The sequence below is a fragment of the Sinocyclocheilus grahami genome, unplaced genomic scaffold (genome assembly GCF_001515645.1).
Source record: "Sinocyclocheilus grahami isolate Dianchi unplaced genomic scaffold, SAMN03320097.WGS_v1.1 scaffold217.1, whole genome shotgun sequence".
In the NCBI taxonomy this organism is placed as follows: domain Eukaryota; kingdom Metazoa; phylum Chordata; class Actinopteri; order Cypriniformes; family Cyprinidae; genus Sinocyclocheilus; species Sinocyclocheilus grahami.
In genome coordinates this window covers 990,164-1,015,133 of record NW_015505396.1, presented here as the reverse complement: position 1 = coordinate 1,015,133, position 24,970 = coordinate 990,164, and the positions used below count along the sequence as shown (strand labels likewise).

At 39.3% G+C, this 24,970-nt stretch overlaps 1 protein-coding gene across 10 annotated transcripts in view; it reads left to right on the top strand.

Moving 5' to 3' along the window:
- Nucleotides 1-22,770, top strand: part of lrrfip1b (leucine rich repeat (in FLII) interacting protein 1b) — a 42,530-nt gene extending 19,760 nt beyond the window's left edge. For 2 of the 10 annotated variants that reach the window (XM_016287014.1, XM_016287015.1), the window contains exons 2-22: nt 1,300-1,386; nt 2,914-2,931; nt 3,220-3,267; nt 3,762-3,806; nt 4,646-4,696; nt 9,896-9,961; nt 11,109-11,153; nt 12,433-12,498; nt 13,483-13,560; nt 13,847-13,876; nt 13,980-14,105; nt 14,192-14,362; nt 15,096-15,188; nt 15,343-15,435; nt 15,981-16,073; nt 16,216-16,360; nt 18,882-18,931; nt 19,063-19,180; nt 19,266-19,345; nt 19,564-19,668; nt 20,855-22,770. In XM_016287014.1, the coding sequence (XP_016142500.1) occupies nt 1,300-1,386; nt 2,914-2,931; nt 3,220-3,267; nt 3,762-3,806; nt 4,646-4,696; nt 9,896-9,961; nt 11,109-11,153; nt 12,433-12,498; nt 13,483-13,560; nt 13,847-13,876; nt 13,980-14,105; nt 14,192-14,362; nt 15,096-15,188; nt 15,343-15,435; nt 15,981-16,073; nt 16,216-16,360; nt 18,882-18,931; nt 19,063-19,180; nt 19,266-19,345; nt 19,564-19,668; nt 20,855-20,965 (1,719 nt within the window). In that variant the 3' untranslated portion in view covers nt 20,966-22,770. The remainder of the gene's footprint in view (nt 1-1,299; nt 1,387-2,913; nt 2,932-3,219; nt 3,268-3,761; nt 3,807-4,645; nt 4,697-9,895; nt 9,962-11,108; nt 11,154-12,432; nt 12,499-13,482; nt 13,561-13,846; nt 13,877-13,979; nt 14,106-14,191; nt 14,363-15,095; nt 15,189-15,342; nt 15,436-15,980; nt 16,074-16,215; nt 16,361-18,881; nt 18,932-19,062; nt 19,181-19,265; nt 19,346-19,563; nt 19,669-20,854) is intronic. The other 8 variants (XM_016287016.1, XM_016287018.1, XM_016287017.1 and 5 more) reach the window with 8 other exon arrangements.
- Nucleotides 22,771-24,970: the final 2,200 nt, after the last annotated feature.

Here is a 24,970-nt window from a genome sequence, read left to right as displayed (position 1 = left end):
TAGACCAATAGCAAGTTTGTTGACTAGTCTCTCAAACAAGCCATTATATATTAGTTATAACAACAACTATATAGTGTACTAGTTTATTCTAGAAGAGTATAAAGTGCTCAACTTATTAGTCTTCTTTTAACTTTATTACTATTACTTTTTGTAATGAGCAATACATTGAAAACACTGCCCCCTAGTGAGTCATAAATTATCACATAATTTATGAGTCACTAGGGGGCAGTGTTTTCAGTGTATTGCTCATTATAAAAAGTTTAAAGTTTCCATAGCAAAAAATAGTGATACTCTCTAAAATGGCGCTACAGGATGATGCGGAGGAGATGAATTGTTGAATAAAGTTGTTTTTTTCCTTTTCTTTTGCACACAAAAAGTATTCTCGTAGCTTCGTAAAATTACAGTTGATCCCCTGATGTCACATGGATTATTTTACCGATCTCCTTGCTACGTCTCTGGACTTGGGAACATTTCAGTTGTATTGCTGTCTATGCAGGGTCAGACAGCTCTCAGATTCCATCAAAAATATCTTAATTTGTGTTCCGAAGATGAACAAAGGTCTTACGGGTTTGAAACGACATGCGGGTGAGTAATTAATGACAGAATTTACATTTTTGGGTGAACTATCCCTTTAAATACATTTTTTGTTTTTGCACAATCTACCACAGCTGTAGATAGTTCATAGTAAGTTTAAGAACTTTAAAAAAATGCATTTTGATGATGATAGATAGTAAGCCTTTACAATGCCTTTTTTTCTGGGTTTCACATGTTGACCGGAAATGGCAGTTTGGAGGCAGTGAAGGAATTATTCCTTCCTGGCACTGTTTGTGTGTGTGCGTGCTTAACTGGTGACTTTATGGTTATATAATTATACTTTCTCTGTACCGTCATGTTTTTTTTCCATAGTTAAAACATTTTCTTGATAGGGAGAACAATCATTTCTAATGGTTCTTAATCTTCTAATGTTGCTTCTGATCAGTGCTCATTTCCATGGGCCTTCCACCCCCTCACAACTGGCATTCATCTGCAGTTGAAGTCAATGATGAGATTAAAACGACATTGTAATGGTTTAATCAATGAAAGCCTGTGAATAGCTTAATTTGATTACATTCCAAGAACTCTCCTCAACTTCAATTTTAGCTTTTGCTTTGCATTGAGCTCAAGCAAAAAAGGTTTCTCTCTGTCATACCCTGTAGCCTTTCTCACTCACACTGGTAAATAGTCCTGACTTTCATATTTATTGAATATTTCATATTTGACAGTTCTGACTGAATCTCTCTCTCTATGTCTTTCTATCAGGCGGAGGCAAGACTGGCAGCTAAGCGGGCAGCCCGGGCAGAAGCTCGAGAAATCCGAATGAAGGAATTGGAGAGGCAACAGAAAGAGGTCAGGAGATAATCTGTTTGGCAGACTGTTACAGTTCCACTGTTTATTCTAGGATATAGGAAATAGCTTGTAAAGTTCTACATAAGATGATAACTATTTCACACTGGCACAACATGTAGTTCACACTTATTTAAGCAACATCATACAAGCAAGAGTGCAAATACTAAATACTAAATATTTGTGTTACTGAATAATACTCGATATCTTGTGACTTGGGCTGTGTTGATATTCAGAGCAACAGCACTATTGCTTGTGGGATATTGCTTACCTGATAATGTTTCAGTATAACAGTTCAAGAAACTAGAAGTTAATATTGAGTAACTTACATTTTAAAAACAATATTGCCAGTTCCGTCTCTTTTTGCTGTGCCATTGAAAAAACTCCCAAATGAAGCCAAAGCAGAATCAACTGTTGCATGTCTCATTCAGCACATACTTACAACGAATAGTTGTTTCATTCCTGAATGTATAAGTGTTTTTGAATGAGTCAATCACTCACTCACCAGGAATGAGAACCGCTGACCTAGAAAGATGTGTTAATTTACTTCAATTCTCATAAACCAACTCAGGATTAAAGTACAATACCACTCTCACAATTGAACTGGAGCAGAAACACAGTTATTCATGATTTAAATTTTAAATTAAATTTTTAAACATCTAAACCAGTCATGAAGTGCATGAGTTGTGTGAAACAGAGAAAAGAGTGTATAACTATTCCTGTGTTTATATAAAGGTTTTGTGTTTGTGTGTGTGTGCTGGGATTTAGCTTAGTAAATAGCTACTCTGTAATACTAAACTATGTAAAAATGTGATATGTATGTAGTGCTGAGTAGGCTTATAAGGTCGGTGAATATTATCACTTTTCACATACATTGGATGTATATTCTTTATTTAGTAATTATGTCATTGTGTAACTTCTTTGGTTTTTTGAGAGTATCGTATTTTAGAATAGCTGCTTTGATAATACTTGTAATGGAATAGTGAAAGTATTAGGGGTTGTCATTTATAATGTGCACTGCTATTGATTCACTACTAAAGTTCGGGGTCAGTAAGATTTTTTTAATTGAAAGAAGTCTCTTTTGCTCACCAAGGCTGCATACAGTAAAACATGAAATATTATTGCAACCTAAAATAACTGCTTTCTATTTGGATATATTTTAAAATGTAATTTATTCCTGCAATGGCCAAGCTGAATCTTCAGCAGCCATTAGTAAAGTCAAGTCACCTTTGTTTATATATAGCGGTTTATACAATACAGATTGTGTCAAAGCAGCTTTATATTGTTAAATGGGAAAATCATGTTTAAAAGCATCATGTTTAAAAAGCTTTTGAGGGTGTTTTTGGTTCTGTAAATGGTGCAGGTGATAAAAATAAAAATATATTTTAACTGTTAGAGTTATATTTTTTATACCTATCCTGATTTATTTACAAATTACCTTTATAATATTCTTCAAGCTCTTTATATATTTCTCTTCCTGTCTCACTTTCTTTCTTTCTCTTCATCCTGGTCTCCCTGCTCTTTAATTAGATATATCAAGCACAAAAGGTAAGATCTGTCCCTCCATATTCTTAATTTCTTTCTAACATTCCTCTCATTTGATAATTAGACATTCAGGCTGCAGTATTTTTCATTATTTTACATCTATACAACTATGAATTTTATGAACATCAGTTTACAAAATATAACCAAAGCTTGAAGAACAAAAAACAGGACCAGTCCCACATTCAAACCATGTTTTCTTTCACACCTGTTTTTAATATCCTCCTATACTTTCATCATACTTTCATAACCCTTCCTCATTTGATCCTCTTGCTCTCCTCCTCTCTGCATCAGAAATACTATGGGCTGGACAGCAAATGGGGGCATATTGAACAGTGGATGGTATGACCTGTCATTATACCACACTGCCGCATGCAGTAGACCACCAAAGATAGAATTTGCATTAGAAAATTCACACAGCACAGGTCCCGAATGCACTTAATTATACCCTATCTATCACAATGTTCTTCGGAGAATGAAATGTGATTGGTTGATGTTGCATGTCTCTCAGCCAGTCTGTGTCTGATCCTCATTTCACAGGCTTTACTGGAGCAGTGGGGGGCAGGAGGCCCATCTGACATGTTAGGGCTTAGCAGAGGTGGTCATAACATACAGCAGGATTATAGGGCGGTCGCATGACCCACATCTTAAAGCACTCAACTCTCCCCTCCCACCCCTCCAGACACCCTGTCTGAGCCCTGTAATAAACTGTGACATGACAGACAGCGTAATCTCTCAGTGCATGCTTTGTTCAGTTTTTGCAGTGTTTGATAATCATGTGACCTTTTGACCTAAAACTTCCTATTTTCTGTCAAATTTCCTGCTCTGCTTTTCAGGAGGACAGTGAGCGGTGTTCCCGCCACTCTCGGAGACATGCCTCGGTCTGTATCTCTCCCTCTGCTTTTCATCCTTCTATTTTATTCACTTTTTATTTTCATATTATCCTCTTGCTTTCTATTCTCCTGTGTGCTCTAAAATTAAATTTGCCCCCACTCATTGCTTTTCTAACTCTTTCTTCAGTCCATTTCCTTTCCAATTTTTCCTCATTCTGTCCTCTTCTCCTTCCCTCTCATTTGTTCAGTTTCGTAGTGTACTGTTTAGACCTCATATGTACATCTCCCAAAAATTAAAATCACCTTACTCACCTTGATTAGGTCAAAAAAAAAAAGACCATACGGTTTCAATGAACTAGGGTCATTTGATTCTGAAATTTTTGGATTTACAGTAACTCTGAAATCAGCTCCTCACTGTTGTTTTAGATTTCTTTCTTTCTTTTTTAAGATTGGAAGAACATGTTCTGCTAATCTTAATATAATGACATGAAGGTTTACTTCCCTTTAAACATCCCTAATATTAATTGATTATCAGCATCTATAATTTCTTCCTGTAGTTTGGAGCAGCACTCAAAACCTTCCACTGTGGACAACAGAACAAGCTAGTTTAAACTAAACTATCGTAAGAATTTTCACAAATAAGGACATCTCTAAAAGAAGGTTTTGTCAGATTTGTCTCACTAAATTTGTTCACAGAATTGTCCACAAAATGTGGTAGGTACAAACAAATACACACACACACACACACACACACACACACAATTTACCATATGCTTTCTAGTGGGTACAAGTTAGATATTTGCTATAGTGGTAAACTTAGACATACTGAAAAGCATTTTTATTTTTACTCAAAGCAACTCTCTGTTTTCTTTGTCTTCCTGTCTCAGATATCAGATGATGAAGAGCGGATGTCTGTTGGCAGTCGGGGCAGTTTGAGGGTTAGTATACTTGTGATGTCATTTGGATGATACAGTAAAACAAACAAACAAAACATTGGATATTTTATGCCCAGTGTTTACCACTCAAAATGATGGGTGGTAGTTAAGAGGTTATTAATTTGAAGGTTCCAGGTTCAAATAATGGGAAGGAAAATTCCTGTGTTTGTTGTAATTTTTTATAATTTAACATTAGTCTCAGTATCAGAGTGGCTTTCACTTAATTCTAATGTTCTAACAATTAAATAAAAATACTTAATTGACAAATATTTCTGGCGTCAACCATGCGTAGAAAATTATAGTAAGCAAAAGTCAGTGAAATCAGTAAAAGAGCTTGTGTGGGTTTGCTTTTTTTCACTAATTTTCCATCAATTTATTTTTATGTATGTAACTTGTCAAGTGTGTGATCAAAGTGTGTCTTTGCTCAAAGATGGGACGTGACGTCTCCGTTCCCTCCTTCAGGACCGAGACATTCCCTTTCAGTCAGTCACTCTCGACGCCACGTCGGTGACCGACGAATTGGGATTCCTACTAAAGCGCCATGGATGCTGCCGCTTCCAGTGTCTTGTGCGAGCCGCCTGTGCCCCTTTTTGGTGTAGGCCGGCGCTCGAAACAAGAAGACCAGTCACTGTTGTCGTAGCACTACCCACTCAGTGAGATTAGATAACACTGGGAAAACGTACCTGTACCACTTGGAACAGGAACGTTGCAGAAGCCCCGTCCTTCCCGAAGGAGGTTTCGGAAGCACTTACGCATATGAACAACCGTTTAGGTGCATATGTAAGATTAGAGGTGATTATAACCCTCTTGGAAATGACAGAAGTCTGCCGGGGAAACACGGGCTCTGAGGCTATACCGTGGACTTTATACATTTGGGATACACTTAGGTCTCTACATATGAAACCCAGCCCTCTACAAGTTCTCACGGATTCATAGAGTGAGGGCCTGGCACCGGACGTTCCGCCACGTCTGGCTGCCAAGGGGATGGAGGAGCCAGACCGGGGGCAGCGCTTGCAGGTTCACTACCTGATCCCTGAAGGGGGTAGTAGGAGCCTTGGGCACATAGCTGGGCCGGGGCCTCAGGATTACCTTGGAGTTAGCCTGCCCAAACTCTAGGCATGAATCGTCAACCGAAATGTGTGCAGGTCCCCTACCCTTTTGATGGAGGCCAGTGCAAGCAGGAGCAGAGTTTTCATTGATAGAAACTTCAGCTCAACTTACTACAAAGGCCCAAATGGGCCGTGCTGTAGTGCTTTAAGCACTAGAGACAGGTCCCAAGAGGGTATAGAGGGGGGCCGGGGAGGATTTAACCTTCTCGCCCCCCTAAGGAACCTAATGACCAGGTCATGCTTCCCTACTGATTTCCCTTCAACAGTGTCATGGTTAGCAGCAATCGCAGCGACATAGACTTTAAGGGTAGAGGGAGACAGTCTTCGCTTCAACCCTTGCTGCAAAAAGGAAAGCACAACCCTGATCGTGCATGTCCGGGGGTCTTCTCGGCGAGAAGAACACCACTCGACGAACCGGTTCCACTTCAAGGCGTAAGCGTGTCTCATAGACAGTGCTGTTGCCGAAGTGATGGTGTCAACTACCTCCTGGGGTGGGTCACCTAGAACCTCCGCGTCCCATCCAGGGACCAGACATGAAGTTTCCAGAGGTCTGGACATGGATGCCACAGAGTGCCCCGTCTCTGAGTCAGTAGATCCTTCCTCAGAGGAATCTGCCAGGGAGAGGCTGTCATGAGGAGCATTAGTTCCGGGAGCCAGGTCCGAGTGGGCCAATATGGCGCCACAAGCAGGACCTGCTCCTCGTCCTCCCTGACCTTGCACAGCATCTGTGCGAGAAGGCTCACTGAAATTTTTTTTTTACCATCTGGGGATGGAGTCTCAACTCTATGGGGAGCGCATCTCATGATAGCTCGTCGGCTGCATGGTTGTGCAGGCCCGGAATGTAAATGGCACAAAGTGACCTCAGATGCTTCTGACTCCAGAGGAGGAGGTGGCGGGCGAGTTGCGACAAGCAACGGGAGCATATACCACCTTGTCGGTTGATGTATGCAACGGTCACAGTGTAGTCCATGCAGACCAGCACGTGCTTGCCTCGTAAACGCCCTCTGAGATGGTTCAAGGCAAGGCGTACTGCTAACAACTCTAGGCGGTTGATGTGCCAGTACAGTTGAGGGCCCGTCCATACCCCGACACTGCATGCCCGTTGTACGTGGCCCCCCAGCCAGTGGTGGAGGCATCCGTGTAAACCACAGCATGCCTGGAGACCTGTTCCAGGGGCACTCCTGCCCGGAGAAACGCAAGTTCTGACCACGGTCTGAAGGTTTGGCGGCAGGCCGGTGTGACTTGGACCCGGTGAGTGCCGTGTAGCCACGCCCACCTCGGGACTCGGCCATGGAGCCAGTGTTGAAGTGGTCTCGTGACTGCTGCTGCAGCTGCCATATGCCCCAGGAGCCTCTGAAACTGTTTCAGTGGGATTGCTGTCCTGCTCTTGAACATATTCAGGCAGTTCAACACCGACTGAGCATGTCCCTGGGTGAGGCGTGCTCAACCGAATCCAACTCCATATCGAGAAAAGAGATCCTCTGCGTCGAGGAGAGTTTGTTCTTTTCCCAGTTGACCCGAAGGCCCAACCGGCTGAGGTGCGAGAGCACCAAGTCCCTGTGTTCACACAACTGATCCTGAGACTGAGCTAGTATGAGCCAGTCATCGAGGTAGTTGAGAATATGAATGCCCTGCTCTCTCAGGGGAACAAGGGTTGCCTCTGCAACTTTCGTGAAGATACGGGGCGATAGGAACAGCCCGGAGGGCAGGACTGATATGCTCGTTCTTCGCAACAATGGTCTGTGGTGCGTAAGGATCAACACATAAAAGTATGCGTCCTTCAGGTCGAGCGCTGCAAACCAATCTTGGGGACGGATGCACCCGAAGATGCGCTTCTGCATCAACATCTTGAGCGGTAACTGGTGAAGGGCCCGTTTCAAGACACGCAGGTCCAATATTGGTCATAACCCACCACCTTTCTTGGGTACAATGAAGTAGGGGCTGTAAAACCCTGTCTTCATATCGACTGGAGGGACCGGCTCTATCGCATCCTTCGCCAGTATGACTGCAAACTCTGCACGCAAGATAGGAGCATCAGCCGCCTTCGCTGATGTGAAGCGGATGCAGCTGAACTTGGGGGGACACTGGGCAAACTGAATCGCATAACCGAGTCTGATGGTCCGCTGGTCCGCAGGAGCCAGTGAGGCGTTCGGTTAGCCAGGCACCCAGACACCATACAAGCTGGACCAGTGGGATCACAGACGTACCTCGTGGTGGGGCAGCGAGGTGGAACGCAGGGACCCGGTCCATGGGCGAACCGAAAATGGGTCTGAGTGCCTTTGCACGTTGCACCGTTGCATGGTGAGTGTGCAGTGCAACGCTTACGGTTTGGCAGAGGGTGCGTGAATAGGGCCTTTGTTGACGCTCTCGAACCTCCCGCTGCTGCCTGTTGGCAAGAGAGGAGGATGAGTATGGTCCGGTGTTGGTCCGTCCGCGACTCTCCATGCCCTTTTGGGACCCAGAGACAGAGAAATCCTTTCTCCTGTCGAAATTTTTGGAAACCAGATTCTTCACCCAATTCTCCAGAGGTGCATTCACCATCCCCCAAAGAGCAGTTCCCTCTCTCTGCGGCCGGTGGATGGGTGGAGGCAGTAGCTGGACATGTCGGATCAGCTCAGTCTTCTTCTTTGCAGCCATGAACTGCTGGGCCACATTCTCGACTGCTGGAACCTTGAGGAACTGAACTTGTCAGCATCCCTTATGTCGCCCAGACACAGCCAGAGATGGCGCTCCTGGACCACAAGTGTGGACATCGCTCGACCCAGAGAACTCGCAGTGACCTTCATCACTCGGAGCGAGAGGTCAGTTGGGGTTTAGAGCTCTTTCAGAACTTCCGGATCGTGACCACCCTCGTGCAGGTCCCTCAGTGCTTTAGCCTGAAGAACGTGCAGTAACGCCATAGTGTGTAAGGTGGAGGCAGCTTTCCCACAAGCCACATAAGCATCGCTGGACAGACCAGACGAGTACCTACAGACCCGGGAGGGGAGGTACGGTTTTGCCCTGCCGGGTGAAGGTGGTATCAGGACACAACTGCATTGTAACCGTCCACCGGGGGGACCCCTGTATACCCCCTAGCTGCACCCCCATTGAGAGTGGTGAGGGAGGAGGAGTTAGCAGGTCGTTTTCCAGGAGAAAAGGGTGCCTTCCACGACCTGATAAGCCCCCTCATGCACCTCCGGGAAGAATGCTACCAGGGCGGGGCGCTGAGAACCAGAGCAGGCCACCCCGAAGAACCAATCGTCCAACCTTGAGGGCTCGGGACATGGTGGAGATTTCCACTCGAACCCTACCCATACGGCGGCCTGGGAAAGCATAGCCGTCATTTCCGGATCCGATTCAGGCATTGCTACAGTTGCAGAGGGCAGCAGAGCAGCCGAATCTTCCTCTCCAGAAAGCTCCGGCTCACCCTCCAATGCAGCAATCGACATCCGATCATCGGGAGGAGCGCCGAAGGATACTGCTGGTATGCTCCTTGTAGAGGGTCCAACACATTCCTTTGGCAGCTCAATTGGTTGTGGAGTGCAAGAGGAGCGATGGTCCCCCGAGGGTTGGTTCCCTGGAGGGTTTGCCATCACTGTTACCCTCAGATCATCTGTGCTACTGCCTGAAGTAGCCCCCACCTGACTGCCGCCATGACGAGAACTAGATTGAGGCAGAGGCAATGGAGCTCCGCCCCTTTTGAGGTAACTGAGCTTGGCCCGCAACTCCGAGATGGTCATCTTCCTGCAATGAGAACATGACTCATCCACGAATGCCACATCAGCATGCTTAATGCCCAGACACGTGAGGCAGCGATCGTGACCATCATCCAACACTAGGTAATGACCACATCCAGAAACGCACAGGTGATACGTTGTCTGTAGCAAGACGCAACGTCAAGTTTGCCAGACGCAACATCGAGTTTACCAGACGCAACACTTTGTAGCTGCATTTTGCACAAAGAGCACTGTCACTGCTTCTTCCCTCTTCTTCAACTCTTTCTTGCCAAATCACACTTGTGCGGCAATCTGTCACCTCAGCTATTTTCATGTTGTTGTTTTTTTTTCATTTCTCATTCTCACATTGTCCTTTTGTTCTCCTCTGCTTACCGTAGGGCAACCACATAGATCTCTGCAGCAGCACCAGCAGTCTGCCTACAGCCAGACTACAAAATGGACGGGTCTGTCCCTCTCACAATCCCTAACAATCCCTCTTTATATCTTTCTTTAGAATTAGTTCTGTTCTTCTGTTCTGTTCATTGTTTTATTGTATAATCCTTTCTTCATTTTGACTGCTCCTCCTTCCTCAGTCATCTCACAGGAACATTTATTTTCAAACAAATGTCAGCAGACCAGAAACTCTAGATGTAAAAATCCTATTCAAAATGAATAATAACTAAATAAATAATAAACAAAAACTAACAAATAAATAAATAAATTAGTTTAATTACTGTGTATTCTTAAATACTACATTACCCACAATAGCACTGTGAAATCCACCAATCAGAGAAGTCATTGTTACTGAAACTAGCACTACATCTTAGGGTGGAGCGACATTAGCAACATTTCAGTGAAATTTCGTAGATAGAACGGGGGCAAATTCTCAAATACAGCTGTGAAAATTTGCGAAACAACAGTAAATGTGACCTTTCAATAAATAGAACTCATAATTAGAATTAGTGAATCTCAAATCAAAATTGTTAAATGTGGCTAGATGATATTCTATTTCTGGTGAATTTTTGTATAATATTTTTATTTTTAATGAATGTAGCTAAATGCTAATACTTTCATGCAAATTCAAATTTAATTTTTTTTTTTCAAATATTTTAAAATGCAGACTGATTTGATTAGAACATTCTCAATATTGTATAGGATGTTAGGACACAGTACACAGTTTAAACATTTAAATCAAATATTGTACTGTTGTGGTTCATCTGGGAGCTGATTTATTTGGTTTAAGGGTTAAAATTCTGTAGTGTAGAAATTTTTAAATGGCTATTGAAAATAGAAATGAAAATGGAATGAATGGAAAAAAAAATACTTCCAAAGCAGCTGCAAAAGTGAGCTGTCATTATTGTAGTCTATACAAACTTGTTTTAAAATGTTGTGCTTTACTGGCGTGAATCCCATCAGTCAAAGCATAACATTTTGAAACAAGTTTGTATAGACTACATAATTTTAACCCTTAAACCAAATAAATCAGCTTGTTGTAATGTATATATATATATTTAGGAGAGAGATTATTTATTTTACTTGAAGAATGTGTAGTATTGAAATGCAATGTTATGAGCATATATATTTCTTTCTCCTCTCTCTGTTTGTTTTTAGCCCTCTGCGCTTTTTAGTGAAACCCCCCGTTCAAGAAGTCACAGGGTTTGTTTCCAGTTGTCATCTGCATGCAGCATTACATGCAGATTGTTTGTTCACATGTTTCATTTTGGTGAATACATGGCACATATATGAAGGATCATAAAGATATAGTTCATCCAAAAATTAAAATTATGTTGTCATTGAAACCATATGACCTTTTTTTGTGTGTGGAATACATAAGGAGATATCTAGCAGAATATTCAAGCTGTTCTTTTCTATACAATGAAAGTGCATGACGAACACGGCTGTCCTGTGTCCCCCATTCTTTCCATTTTGAAAAATAAATGCGCTTAACTATATTGAATGTGCTCTTGTGGTGTACTTCATATCTTAATAGTTTAATCAAAAAAAATGTAACTGCAGATAATATTAATGAAATTAAAGACCGCTTTCATGACTGTTTCTTAACACAGTTGAGTACACTTTTAAAAGGTGCACTATGTAACATGAAAATTGCCATTATTACAATTTGTTACTTTAAAGTACAATCATCATGTTTTAATAATATTTTTTCATGCTCTAAAGTACACTTATGCATTAAAGTACACTAACATATTAAAGCCTGTAATGTAAAGTACTTGATTATAATTTTAACTGTAGTATGATAGTCAATTTTACATTTAAAGTTAAAATATTAAAAAATCTAAATGAATAAATTTATTAAAATGCAAGAACAAATTTTTTTACAATGACTTTCATTGTAGAAAACAGCTGCTTGGACATTCTGCTAGATATGTCTATTTCTAGCTTTATCTTTGGAACACCTTTAGAGCTAAATGATAACTTATTTAGGGATGTGTTGTCTGTGTTCAATCCCTCGTGTGACTTGCATGCAGTTTAGTAACCTGATACACATAATTTCTTTAGTTACACATGTGTTGTCAAGTCTCTGGCTTCCAAAGCCTCTTACTCAGACAACTAACACAGCAGTCAGTTCTTTGTTTAGTAATTCCATAAGTGCTCAGAGTACATTAGAGTGCATTAAGTTTGATGGCTAATGTATTAACGTTCTGTAAACATGCAAATAAGCTTTCTTTGCACTCCTCTGTATGTAATGAGCATTTCCTGTCCTTGATGTGTTTAAAGTACATCTCCCCTGATTGTTAGCAGCCCTGTTAGATCACATTTTATGGTGGTGAACCATTTTGGATACATATAGCGGTCATTTAAGGGTCTTTATTGTCTTTTTTAAGTGTTTGTTGTGATACCCGTGGTTATATCTGACAGATATCGAGTGTGTGAGGTGAATGTAGTATGGTGAGGTGTTCTGTTCTGTCTGCAGGGGTCACTGCATGAAGAGAGCTCATACTCTGCCACTAGGCGTTTCAGTGGCTCCAGCGCTAGAGGCGTAAGGCCCGATCTTACCTATCTCTCTGACCGCGGCATGAACTGACACCCAATGCCAGTCTGGGCTTGTTGAGCGTCTTGCATGATTCTGTTTTCAGACCACAGGCTTGACTAGGTGTTTACTGTGTTTATGTCATGAGGTTTTTCTGAGGAAAGTTTGGGAGCCCCCATTTTAATGTTTTCCCCTAGTAATGAGAGTGCGACTGATGGTGTATGTACTGTATGTAAAGCATGGTTAATCATCTTGGATTCAATTTATTTCTGTCTTTTGAGTGGTCAAAGTATGGTCGTTTACTAGTCAGACTGACTGACTCTCCTTCACACAGAAACCCGCTAATGCTGTGTGTATGTCATTGTGTGTTTTGACCTACAGAATGGGCATGGCTTTACACTACTGATCAAAAGATTTTTTGAAATAAACTTTTTTTTTCAGGCAAGGATGGATTACATTGATCAAAAGTGGCAGTAAAGACATTGATAAGGCTGAAGAAGTGTTCCGTTTAAAAAAAAAAACCCTTTAACCTTCTGTTCATCATCAAAATCCTGAAAAAATGAATAACAGTTTCCACAAAAAATATTAAGCAGCACAACTGTTTTCAACATTGATAATAATATGAAATGTTACTTGAGCACCTAATCAGCATGTTACAACAATTTCTGAAGGATGATGCTGCTGTAAATTCAACTGGGCCATCACAGGAATAAATTAAATGTTACAATATATTCAATTGTAATAATATTTGACATATTTCTGTTTTTACTGTATCTTTTGATCAAGTCTTGTTGAGCATCACCAAGGAACTTTATTCAAAAACATTTTAAAAAATCGTACTAACCCCAGACTTTTGAATGGTAGTGTATATGGTACAGTGTCATTTCTAAGACTTCTTTATACTTGTCAGTTCCAATATATTTTTTCTTATGATCTCTTCCTGATAACATCTACTCGTCATTCCATTTTTCTCTATACCTGCATTCTGGTCAGCCTTCAGACTACAATGGCTTTCTGGGCTCCAGTTCCAGGGCCTCATCTAGGGCGAGTTCAGCCCGTGCCAGTCCAGTGGTGAGCTTCCCTTTCCTATATCTGACCAAGGTTAAGTTCTACATTTTCAAAGTCACGTCTGCCATCTTTGTTGCAAAAACTAACCTGCACTTTTGCTCCTCTGCATATCCTGTTCCTCAAACTATCTTCAGTATCATGTGGAATTAGCATCAATCTTGTTTGTGCCATGCTCCCTCTAGTGGATAAAAATGGAACAAAATATGGCCCAGTATTGTTTTAGATCCTAAATATATCTGGGTGTTTTTTCAATGTAACTTCTACTGAACACATTTCATTTTTTAAATAGGTGGAGGAAAGGTCAGATTTCCTGGAAAAGGTCAGTAGGTTTATTTTTAGGATGCAAAAACACACATCACCGTAGATAAAACCACAACAAAGTGATCCACCAAACCAAGTAAGCATTTAAATTACATCCTCAGGGGTCCAGGACAGCCTCCACCCTCTCTGCTGCAACTCTGGCATCTCTGGGTGGAGGTTTATCACGAAGAGGAAGCTGTGATACCTCGATTTCAGCTGACACTGAGGCCTCCATACGCGAAATGAAGGTAATTTTTAAGGTTTATTCATAATACTGTATCATAATGGCCATGATCTGTATGTAATTTCCTAATTTTCGTTTGTTTACTCTCAGGACTCCCTGGTGGAGGTGGAGGAGAAGTACCGTAAGGCAATGGTGTCCAATGCTCAGCTGGACAATGAGAAGACAAACCTAATGTATCAGGTGGACACACTGAGAGACACTCTGATGGAGCTGGAGGAACTTCTGTGTGAGACACGCAGAGAGTGTGAGGAGAAAACTAGAGTAAGGCCTGTCAAGTGGTGAAATCACTTTTTAAAAAAAAGGAAAAATCCTATAGAATAATTGACCCTTTTACAAATACATAACTGTTTTATTTTTCTTCAATACAAAATATGAAACTGTTATAGTCATCATCCAAAATTTAGAGTATATATAAAAAAAAGTATTATTATTGAAAAAAATTCATCAAAACTTTTCACATAAACAGTTATGGTGAGTCAATATTCCTTGATGCACAGGGATCATTTTGACCCCCTTTTGTTGATAAAATACAAATAAAAAAAAATAAAAATCACACAATTCGACCTGGTTTGTGCATTCTAGGGTTAAAACTAATCATAACTGAACTATGTGGTAGCTCAACTATGTGGTAAGTTTTCTTTTATGGTATGAAAAAACATAGCATTTCATAAACAGTTGGGGGGGTTCAATACTAAATAGCTTAGCAGAGGAGGGCACACAAAGATATAAACTATCAATATACACATAGAAGTAATGTGAGCATCACACAAGGATAGGTAGACTGTTAATATATTAGAAATAATCTGAAATGCACACAGTCATAAAGATGATCATTATGAAGTCAGAGTATGTCCTTTACTTCTAAGAAATCGTAGAATGACAACTGTTCAAATAACTGTGAAAGTGAGTACTAATGATCAGGAATTCAAACAATTTTTTTTAGTGCAATTAAATTAATCAATTATGGGTATTTTTTCATTCTAATGTTTGTTAGGACTTCGAGCGAGAGCGTCATGCCCACAATGTCCTGAAGTTCCAGTTTGAGGAGATGAAGGAAACACTGAGGCAGAGTGAAGAGTTGCTGACGGTGAGCATCTCCAGTAAATGACGGAGTACTCAAAGCTCTCCTGACTCTTTGTCTTCCTGACATAGATGGATTCTGTGTTCTCTCACATTTTCCTCTTAATTCTCTTTGACCTGTCCATCTGTTTTCCTCTGCTTGCCCTCATGGCTTGGCTTAGGAAGCCCAACAGTCTCGTGGGAAGCAGGCGGACTATTTTAGAGAGATCGCTGACTTGCAAGAAACATTGGAATGGAAAGATAAAAAGATCCGGGTACAATTACCTTCCATGGCCATTTTCCATTAATCATATCACAACTATTCTTTCTTTTGTATTTTAACACTTTTTAAAAATATTTTTAATCCCTAAATAATAGTCTTTAGCTTGTGTAACTTATTAACCTAATAACTTGTTAAACAACTGAATGCCTGATACTGTGTCACATGACCCTTGTAGTCTTTCCAAACCTTACATGTTCCCTTTACTCCTTTGTTCTTCCCTTCCTTGATTGTTGGCTGTTGCGGACGGCCAGGAATGGAAAGATAAAAAGATCCGGGTACAATTACCTTCCATGGCCATTTTCCATTAATCATATCACAACTATTCTTTCTTTTGTATTTTAACACTTTTTAAAAATATTTTTAATCCCTAAATAGTCTTTAGCTTGTGTAACTTATTAACCTAATAACTTGTTAAACAACTGAATGCCTGATACTGTGTCACATGACCCTTGTAGTCTTTCCAAACCTTACATGTTCCCTTTACTCCTTTGTTCTTCCCTTCCTTGATTGTTGGCTGTTGCGGACGGCCACACTAAGGCCTTAGAGAGGCAGAAGGAATATTCAGACATTATCCATGATGAACGGGAGGCACTCAGGGATGAGGTTTGCCGGCTTAGGGATGCTCTAAAGGTAGAGATATAGAAGAAATACTGGCAATCACAGCAAAGATATATAAGTCATTATATTAGCATATTTATTTTTTTACTTCAAAGGACCATAATAAAGTGATGGAATAAATGGAAGATTGACATCAGATTGTATTCTTTCACAGAAACATGGCATTGTGCTGGGATCTGAGGTGACCACCAATGGGGAGGTAGCAGACGGTACGATTGATGGGCATGCTGATGTGGAAGCAGCCTCCCGATTGAATCAAGGCTCTCACATGTCCACTATGAGTGGAGACAGCATGTTAGGTAAGACAAACGGTTGCTAGAATTTTGTAACTCATAATCGAAGCATTTTAAACAAATCAGCTATTGCAGCTGATTTATATGCAACTTAATTGTACTCAAATGATGACTATTTTGCAATTTTACAAAATTACAATTTAGCTTTTATGGTATTTTGTTGCTGCACATTTGCAATGTTTTATTTTATTGTAGAAACCATTACAAATATGCTGCAAGAAAAGCAAAAACTAAATTAAAACATTTAGTGAAAACTTAAAATAAATGAGACAAAACTAAGTGAAAATGAAAAAAAAGTTGTGTTAAATTAAATAAGGATAAAATAACTAAATAAAAAATACATAACTGGAAAATACTGAAACTAACCGAAAAAGTTGCTAGAATTTTGTAACTCATAATCGAAGCATTTTAAACAAATCAGCTATTGCAGCTGATTTATATGCAACTTAATTGTACTCAAATGATGACTATTTTGCAATTTTACAAAATTACAATTTAGCTTTTATGGTATTTTGTTGCTGCACATTTGCAATGTTTTATTTTATTGTAGAAACCATTACAAATATGCTGCAAGAAAAGCAAAAACTAAATTAAAATATTTAGTGAAAACTTAAAATAAATGAGACAAAACTAAGTGAAAATGAAAAAAAAAGTTGTGTTAAATTAAATAAGGATAAAATAACTAAATAAAAAATACATAACTGGAAAATACTGAAACTAACCGAAAATGCAATCTCCAAAACTAACTAAAATGAAATAAAAATGTCCACAAATTAATTTTATAGTCAGTTTTAGATACATGGTATTATACAACTTGAATTCAGCTGCACTGAACATGAAAATGCCACTATAAGTGCCACTAATAAGACTAGACTGTACTGAAAAAAAAGCTATTAAACATATTTAAATTATTCCAGTTAACATGAACTCAGTTAACAGCACAAACATATACATAAAATGTTATATATAAACATATATATAAAATGAATTAAAAAATATAGAAAAGTCTGAAAAAACACCTTTAAATCTTACAATGATAGAGTGAAAAATAATAAAAATGAAAACTAAATAAAAATGCAAAACTGTAATAACTGTATAGATTAGAAGATCTAACATTAAATGAAAACATTTTTGTTTCCAGTGCTTTTTGTAAATATTAAACTGGCTATTGTTTTTGATTAAATGTTGCTTGCTTCATTCCATTCTCAATATACCCAGAAATGTACATTTTTAGTTATATTGTTATCCACATCTGAGGGTATCTCTGTTGGAATTCTCTCCACTGATCAGCCTTTAATTCAATCAAGATCAACTCTGCCATTTGCTTAACAAAATCAATCCAATTATTCTCACTGCCATTCTGTTTTAATGGAATCGTAATTGTGATTCGCTCTTTGAATCCAATCAAGTGGTATTTTCTATCTGGCGTCTCATCTCATTGTCAGTAATGTTGCAGACAGAGCTTCAGAACTGCACATCAAGCACAGAGTCAGAGATTACTCAAAACTATGGTGAGACTGCACAGTTCAAGATGGTGGAGAGAAATCTTTTTGGTGTCTTTCCTTTGTTAATCTATTAAATGAGGAAATGTATACTGAATGCATCCCCCAAAAAATAAGTTAAAAGAGAGGGGACTAAGCTCTTAGGCACAGAAACTGGACTGTTTGCAATCTGAAGTGATCCCAGAAATGTTCTCAGAATGTCAGAATGAAGGAGAACAGTGATCTGAAGGTGTCAAAACCCATTACTGGGGTCAATTATAGTATAAGAAATGTGGAGATAACAGACATTCAGAGGCCAAACAAAGATCTGTCCATCTGAGAATGAAGTCCTCAGAAGTGCTCATTTAGTACACAAACGTTAACAAAAGGGGTCATATGATGCTTTTTTAAAGATCAATATTTGGTGTATTTGGTGTAACAGAATATGTTGACATGCTTTAATGTTCAAAAAACACATTATTTTTCAAATACTGTACATTATTGTAGGTCCTCTATGCCCCGCCTCTCTCAAACGCTTCGTTTTCTACAAAGTCCCTCCTTCCGATGATGATGATGATAATAATAATAACAACAACCCCATATACACATTTTCTATTTATACACAATGATATATTAATAATAAATAAAATACTATTAATATTTAAACATTTTTAATTAATTACATGATATCATTAAATTAATTAAATAATAAAACTGTAAAAAGACATTATAAAAATGGCTATAAAAATTAAAACATTGTTTATTTCCTTATGATTTCTTATGACCACAGCAATCTACTTTGCAGTCCAGCCATGCATTAGACAGATATTTATGGTCATGTTAATTGCACGTTAACTGCATTTTTTTATAATTAATTGTAATAAATTAAAATGTTAAATTGACTGCTCCAATTTGTATACTTTGTGCTGCAAAATAATAAAAAAAAATTTAGTGCCTACATTGTCTCATTGTATGATATATTGCCCACTTTTTTTTAATGAGGTCCATATGCTGTACTGTACATTTTTTTTATTTAAAACTTTCAGAGATCAGATTGAGGAAGTTGGTGGAAGAGAGAGAGAGTTTGCTCGACCAGGTGAGTTTTGTCATTTCATGCTTTTCAAGTGATTTGATGATTTTATATTGTGGGAGAACATCTTATGAAATATCTGTAATGCCTGTCATAAGGACTTTGTTAACATGACTAAACTGCATGTGAATGTGCAGGTACGGAAGTATAAAACCATTGCAGAGCAGAAACAAAAAAATGGGACAGAAGAAGTGGGAAGCACAGATGAGGATGACCTACAGAATGGTCTGGACCCTCATATTCTAGATCTGCAGAGTAAGACATGCCTTTAAATTTCATTCACCATCAGTCTTGATGTAGGCTGGTTTGTTTTCATGTTAACTCTTTTTTTTTTCTACAGGAGATGCTAACAGGCAAATCAGTGACCTAAAATTCAAGCTGGTCAAGTCTGAGCAAGAAGTCACAGCACTTGAACAAAGCGTAAGTCACTGATAAAATGAACACAAGACTTTATATCCGAAGGCACAAATTGTGCTCTTGCATGCAATTTCATCATCAGTAGTTAATAATGTTCTCCTTTCAAGTTTAATCTCCCTTTATGCACTGTTAATTTTGTTCGTATTTGTGGTACAACCACTTCCACAGGAAATGATCGGACATTATTTCATGCATAAACTGTAATCTCTGTCATGTGGCAGATCATTCGGCTGGAGGGTCAGATGAGCCGCTATAAAACGTCTGCTGAGGCTGCAGAGAAAGTCGAAGATGAACTAAAAGTGGAGAAACGCAAGCTGCAGAGAGAGGTACACTAAATCTTAAAAAAAAAAACACTAATATTCTAAACAACTCCTCAGAAACTTTTTTTGGTGAAACATTCTTGCACTTAAAAATATTGAGTACATTTCATAGCTGTGAAATCAATGGCTGGAGGGTCAGATGAGCCGCTATAAAACGTCTGCTGAGGCTGCAGAGAAAGTCGAAGATGAACTAAAAGTGGAGAAACGCAAGCTGCAGAGAGAGGTACACTAAATCTTAAAAAAAAAACACTAATATTCTAAACAACTCCTCAGAAACTTTTTTTGGTGAAACATTCTTGCACTTAAAAATATTGAGTACATTTCATAGCTGTGAAATCAATTAAATATACCTTATGAATTGAGTAAATGTGAGTAAAAAAATATAAATAGATCTGAATAAGTACATTTGGTTTGCTGAAAATGTACTCACCCTCAGGCCATCCAAGATGTAGATGAGTTTCTTTCTTTATCAGAACAGATTAGGAGAAATTGAGCATTATATCACTTGCTCATCAATGGATCCTCTGCAGGGAATGGGTGCCGTCAGAATGAGAGTTAAAATATCTGATAAAAACATCACAATAATCCACACGACTTCAGTCTATCAGTTAAGTGGATATTTTTCTTACAAAAACCCATTGCTTTGCTTCAGAAGGCATTCATTAACTCACTGGAGTCTTTAAAACTCTCTTTAAGATGGATGTATGCGCTTTTTGGATCTTCAAAAACTCAGGCACCATTCACTGCCATTACAAGAGCCCAGATATTATTTAATATAACCCAATTGTGTTCATCTGAAAGAAGAAAGGCATATACACCTAAGATGGCTCGATGGTGAGTAAACTGTGGGATAATTTTCATTTTTGGGTGCACTATTCTATGAACTCATTCTGACAGCACCCATTCACTGCAGAGGATCCATTGGTGAGCAAGTGATATAATACTAATAAAATTGATCAAATACTAATTTCTTTTTTATGGAAAAAATAAATAAATAATAGATGTAGATGCAGTTTATGACAAAATAAACTGTTGTATTTTTGGGCAATTAGTTGGGTATGTCCAAACAAACGCTTAAGCTATATTCAGAGATTTTATTAAGGTAGTGTAATTATTTATTTTTTTATTTTATTTACAAAATCACTGAATTTTTTTAGAGTGTGATGTAACAAGTGCTGTATTTATTCTTTAGCTGAGGTCTGCGCTTGACCGTATCGATGAGCTGGAAGCAAGCAACAGCCACCTTACGAAGAGACTAGAGAAGATGAAGGCCAATCGGAGTGCTCTTTTGGCACAGCAGTGACGCCCATCTGTGCTCACTCTGCAGTCAGGGGCATGATTCCCATCTAGTACCAATGATCTGCCACCCATATTAAACTAAAACAACTATCAAAATCATATCAAATTAGTCCAATCATAATCATGCTAATTCAGACTTTAAAAAGTAAATATGGCTGACAGGCATGAACATCAAACTTCATTTGTTTGCTAGTGGGAGTCCAAGCGGAGGACATATCAAAAACTCTTACTGAGGCTCATTAAAGTGACCTTTGGTTTGGATTAGCAGAATTCAGGCCCTCAATGAGCTCTCAAAACGTTTTGACTGGTTACGGATCTGTAAGTCAACGAACCAACTCAGCACAGGCAGAGCACAGCTATGGCAGCATGTTCCTTTATAATCCAGTGGTGAGGGACATTGAATAATCTTAGCAGACCATGCACTTTATCCCTTCATCAGTACTCAAATTTTGTGTTATATGGAAACTGTAACATATCTGCACATGGAACTGTTTTGCAAAATGAGGTAATGGAGTTTGTGTAGTCCAGATATTATATGACTGAATGTATGCTCTTATACAGAGAAAGTGTGTGTTATTGCAATTTTTATGCAGACGGGGAGTGTTGTTTATACTATCAACAACTTAACAAATTATTGGAGAATTGCTATAATGTCCATTTTGTTTCATGCCAAATCTGTGTGTGTGTGAGCGCGTGTGTTGGTCTGTACGTAAATAAGGTGGACTAGCACTTCATAATGTTAGTAATATAGTAATTTATATGCTAATGTTGTGTAAACAAGGAGAACTTAGGACATGGCAAAAAAAAATGATGCAATAACAATGTTAATATAACTTTATGGAGTATATTTGAGGATAAGCCAGGCTTCAAAGGATTTGAATCATTGTTTCAAATGTTCTCAGTGGCTGCACTTAGTTTTCTTTGTTGCTTTATGAAAGCACTCAATACATTTTTCTCACATATCCATTTAACTGAAGTGGGCCAAATGATGATAATACTTGTCTTTTGTTTAATATGCAGGTTTTAGACCACCTACTTACTTTCTGTGTTTAAACTACAGAACTAGTTAAAAACTACAGAAGCCTCGTTGTAATATGATTAGTAGAATTATACGGACAGTAAAGCACTGCTGATCATGACTGTTTCGTGTCCAGTTTGAACTCAGATCATATTGCAACTATATCATCTGAGGGCTAAATGGACATTTGAGATGTCACCAGCCTTTAAAGATACAATCTGTAATCTGAGTCTTGCTTTTGAAAACATGCTGAGTCAACACATTAAATGGGAGTGCAGCTCTTTTATTTATTAATTTTTTTAAGCTGGTTGTTGTAGCACTTTCACTAATGGTCTGACATTTACAGTCTAACATTAATCTCATTGCATTTGGGGTTTATAGAAATGAACATGGCTTTTTTAAGAAAAAGGAAAAAAAGGTATTGTTTTGCAATAATGCTTTTAGGTGTAAATTGACCATTGCATTTACACAAAAACTTTCCAATGTACATCATTATGAAAACAGCTATAATAACGATTGTCATGATGCTGTATCTGCTGGGTAATCGGTTGTGGTAAGAAGATGATTATTTTTTGCTGATTGTGAGTTTCACTTGTATCCCTCCCCTGGGTTGGGCTACCATTGGAGACACCTTGTTTACACACTCAGTGAACATGACATCTCTAAAGAACTGATATACTGACCTTTAAAAAAAAAAAACAGACAGACACACCTATTACGTTGTTTACCTGTATTACAGCTCTTCTGTATGACATGGCATAGCAAGAAATAAACTCATGCAATAACACTGACTTTTAAGGTTTTAAGTTATGTATTATTTCATTCTTTTATTGCATAATTTAAATGTTTTATTAATGTCTTAAGAGCAAGCAAACAATAATTGATAAATGGACCATGCTCCCTTTAACAGTAAAAACATACATTTGAACAGCAGAGGGCAGCACTGATTTTCAGCTTATAAATCAGTTCCGCATTCTGGTGATCTTATCTGTTAAAGGCACTGTAAAATATCTCAGTAATATACATTGTTGGCACCCTTTGGGCAATTTCTTGTGTTTTTTTCCTTTTATTATTATTATTATTTTTGCCTCTATAGCCAAAACACATTCAATGTCACTTTTCCTTAAACTAATATAATTCCTTTGTGTTATCCCTCCTAAACAAATCTGTTTAAAATATGCTATGCAAAATCAAAAAGATGAAGAGAAAATAAGTGATAAGGACGTACAAAGGAAATAAAAGGCCTAGATAAAAGTCTTTTAGACATGCTGGCCTTCAGAAACAGATGGCTGATCACTGGCTCCTGGAGATTTCACTTCTCTTCCATACAACCAGCCTAGCTCTGGCAGGCAGCTATGAGCTCTTTGCTTTGAAAAGTGCATAGCAGGCCTGTTCTTCTTGGTGTGATATGAATTCATTGAAAATGTAATATCAGTTGTACTCAATATGACAGGAATTCAAGTCAGGTGACTAACGTAGAATGTTGAGTGACACATCATTCATACAATCATGAAAACTATGTTAGGCCTGTGCAGGACGATTGTTACACGTATTGTAATGGTATTATTAATGAAACACATTGTTTGTGTGTATATATATATATAAAATAAAAACCACTCTATTCTAATTCTATTCTTTATAAAAAATAAATAAAAAAACCCCACCCCTTTTAGACCACGGTGGAGATGGCGGGAGGAAGGAGGAGCCGGTGGGACAGAGCGACAAGGTGCAGCTGGAGGAGCGGAGTCCTGAGGCGATGGCGGGTCGACACCCGACCAAGGCAGAGCCGGAGGGACTAGGGAGCCCGGAGGAGCTGGTGGATCGACGGGTGATGGTGGAGGCGAGGGAGCTAGGAGCCGAAGTGGAGCCGCTGGGTCTACGGGCCGAGGCAGAGTCCAGGCCTCGGAGGCTGGAGGCAGAGGTGAGGGGTTCTCCAGCCATGGCGACGCTGGAGGATGGAAGACCCGCGGAGCTCGCACCGTAATGATGGTGGGCTGAGGGGCTGCCAGACCACAGCGGTGGAGGATCAGGTGGGAGGGCGGGCATTTGTGAGTCTCCGGGCATTCAGGGCTTAACTCTGGATCGGAAGCTCCCTCTAGGCTGAACACGGGAACAGGATGGCACGGGGAGATGGTGGGCTGGGCACTGGGTCTGGAGTGGATCTGAAGAGATCATCCACGGGACAGGATGGCGATCCGTTTCTCGCCAGTCCACTCCACGAAGGCAGCGAATTCCACTCAAAGACCATCTTCGGACGACGGCGCCCTGCATGCGGTGTTCAGGCTAGTGTCATAGAATGTGTCGTCCGGGTAGCAGGTAAGTTCGGCGAGGGCCAGAAACAGTCTGGTATGGTCCTCGAGCGAGCGCTCCCCCTGCTCCAGCAGGAGGAGGAGGAATTCGGGGTGAAGGAGGGGATCCATAGAAACAACGGGAACAAAAACGGAGGGAACTGTACTTGGTCAGGTCTTCTCTCATGTCCCGTTGTTGAGGGAACATGCTGGAGTCATGAAGAACCGTTTAACAGTCTTTAATCATGAAACACAGGCGATAATCCACTATAGCCGCTTGAGCCAACACACGTAGAGAATGAGTAGACCTGACAAACACAAACTGAACAGACTAGGACTTAAGTACACAGGGAAATGAGGATAATTAACTAAACACAGCTGGAAACAAATGATGAACTAATCAGGGAACCTAATGGAAACAGGAAGGACCAAATAAGGAAACACAGGGGCAAAACACTACACAGAACAGTCCAGAATCCTGACAGCTCTATTCTTTTTCTATGTTATCTGTTTTATTTTTATTTATTATATAATTTAAAAAAAAACCTTGCTACCTGTACTGCGTTAAGCTAACTGAGACTTGTTATAGAACTTACATATCATTGCTCTCTTGCTGATTTTGATTGCTTCCATTGTCATTTGTAAGTCGCTTTGGATAAAAGCATCTACTAAATGTAAAAATTTATTTAAAGTTTTTATTTTT